At 36.3% G+C, this 2,562-nt stretch overlaps 1 protein-coding gene across 1 annotated transcript in view; it reads right to left on the minus strand.

Moving 5' to 3' along the window:
- Positions 1–1,865: 1,865 nt before the first annotated feature.
- The window catches only part of LOC102203434 (uncharacterized), a 4,719-nt gene continuing 4,022 nt past the window's right edge, over positions 1,866–2,562 (minus strand). Inside the window, exon 3 of the mRNA XM_005755057.1 lies at positions 1,866–2,561. Coding sequence (XP_005755114.1) covers positions 1,866–2,561 — 696 coding nt within the window. The remainder of the gene's footprint in view (position 2,562) is intronic.

Consider the following 2,562-nt stretch of genomic DNA (forward strand, 5'->3'; position numbering starts at 1 on the left):
AGAAGAGGATTTTATTTGCAGTATGGGCCAGCAGAATGCATGGAATTTATAAATAAATTACAAAATGAAAATGGCAAAATCTATGGGAAAATTATAAAAAGGTACCTTGAGGTAACCAAGGTTACAATTCAGTGATTTAACATAAGAGAAAATGTAACTCTGTGGACCATAAAGATATAAAATGGTCCTGTAAAAAATTAAAAAAGGGAAAATATGTAAGATCACATATGCAAGTGAAAGAAAAGTAAATTCTAAATACTGAGTAAGAAAGTCACATACTTAAAACCCATATATTATTGTTTAAAATGCTAAAGATGTAAATACTTGCCATTAGATGCCTCAGCAACAGAAAATTTGTATGGACTTCTTTTTAATTAACTGTCCTAAAAAAAACAAATAACAAACAACAAATAAATCAGTCATCTATAACAAACATAATTATTATCTGACAAAGCAAAAATAAGCTCATGTACATCTGTCAATAAGCTTGTGAATAGCCTTATATATCTTCTTCAATTTTATTATAATTACTTGAATCAGTTACTAAAAAATTCTTGAGTAAAAGCAAACACACATAAAATAAACCTGAATAACTGCACTTTTAAAGCTTATTTTAAATGATAAAGTGCATGAGAAATGTATTTAAGTTTGTCTATGAAATATTAGTTTTTCTTCTATATGACAAAAACTAAAACTAAATGATATGACATGATATCTGGAATGTGTTCTAGATGAGGAGGAATATAAGTTGTTACTTGATGTTTTTTTGAGGCTTTTTTCTGCCTGCTCTTTTGTGATGACATTCCAAGTTTCAGGAATATCAGCAGGTTCTGCCTTATATTCTTTGGCAAAGTCTTTGTTTTACTTTGCCATTACATATTTCCAGTAGTCTGATGCCTCAAGGCTCGAATCTGGAGGGATTTTCCAGTCTGGATAAATTTCTTTGTAACACTTGTAAGGGTGCTTTTTGTAGCACTGCATCTAAAACGGCCGTTACTGATCATGAGAGAAGAGCATATGTCAGTGACAAGTTTCTTTGTTACATGCCAAGTGTATTTACCCAGACCCTGTGGCCTATGCAGTGAAGCAGAGTGCTTAGTATGGACTTTTCCTCCTCCATCACATGGAAATTTGCAGAATGGACACTGTTTGCCACAACCAACCAGTTTGTTGAAAAACTCATTTTCAGGCTGCACATGGAGATGCTGTAGTTTCACTTCAAAGTTCAATGTTTAAAACTCTTTTCTCAGATCTTGTTCCATCTAATTCACAGACACTATGAGCCAGTCAGCAAACTGTTCTTGTCAGCATTGTTCAAAAACATGAAAGCACCAAGAGCAATGACCAGTTTATCACCAAGTTCTTTGTGAATATCTTCAGATGTTGTTGACACAGTTTTGGTTGAGTTTCCACTATTTGGTTGAGTATGTCTTTACATAATCCTGATATGAGAAAATATATTTATAGTAGTTTTTAAAATCCTCCTTCAAAAGCAGATCCAGTAAAATTGAACACTGGAAGGACATTTGTGTGCTGAACTGCTCACATGTCAGCATTTCATCAATGATTTTAGGACCCAGGGACTGATTGATAAAGTCTTGAACAGCAGGCTTCAAGCACTGGTTGGTGAATTCTTCTGCTTTCTTTTGGCATTGGTCTTCTTTATTAACCACATGTTTGAAGTCATCACAAAACCTGTCCTTGTTTTTAATCAAACATCTGTAGGGATCATTTTCTTTATGCACTTTTGTAAACTCTCTGGCAGCAATTCCACAGACATGCTGTTTTAGAAGAACTTCAAACTCATGGTCTGCCTTGACGTCTTGATTTTTCTCAAGGTTCTCATCTGTGATGTGTAGGATCTCCTACGTGTCACTGTACATTTTTTTCCTTCTCACTTTTTCTCTCACAAATTGATTGAAAGCATCAATGATGCTGTCAGCCAGTTGTTGTGCAGCCATTTTGTAATCTTGAATGTTGAAAATCTTTTCCATTTTGGCTGCTGCCTGGGTCATCTCATTTAACTGTTCCAGGAGCAGTTTCCTGTCTCGTAAGTTCTTCTCACGGGCTGAAACATCGGACACATTCTGGTGAACAAACACACATTTAGGCTTTTTGCCCACCTCCTTCCTCCTGAAAAAAGCATGCACAACTATTTGTAAGATGTCCTTCATTTCAGTTGAATTCTCCATTGCAATATTAACAATGGTGACATCACTCAGTCCCACAACAAGTGTAGCAAGCTCATTGTCGTGCTCAAAGCTGTTGTCTAGTTGTGCAAGTTCTGGTGACTTTAAGCCCTCAGTGTCAATGATCAGCATGAAGTTACAGTTTAGGACTTTTTTCATGTCTTCATTGATTTTGATGAGCAACATAAAGGCACCGCGAGTACATCGACCACTGCTGACTGCAAACTGCACTCCAAACATGGTGTTAAGGAGAGTGGACTTTCCTGTGCTCTGAACTCCAAGAACTGTGACTACCAGGATCTTTCTGTTTGGAGACACCAAGTCACTGAGCTGAGAGAGAACATCACTCACCCATCTGAGAGGGATGTTGGAT

This window comes from Pundamilia nyererei, unplaced genomic scaffold (genome assembly GCF_000239375.1).
Source record: "Pundamilia nyererei isolate P.nyererei 1_Seehausen unplaced genomic scaffold, PunNye1.0 scaffold00885, whole genome shotgun sequence".
Classification (NCBI taxonomy): domain Eukaryota; kingdom Metazoa; phylum Chordata; class Actinopteri; order Cichliformes; family Cichlidae; genus Pundamilia; species Pundamilia nyererei.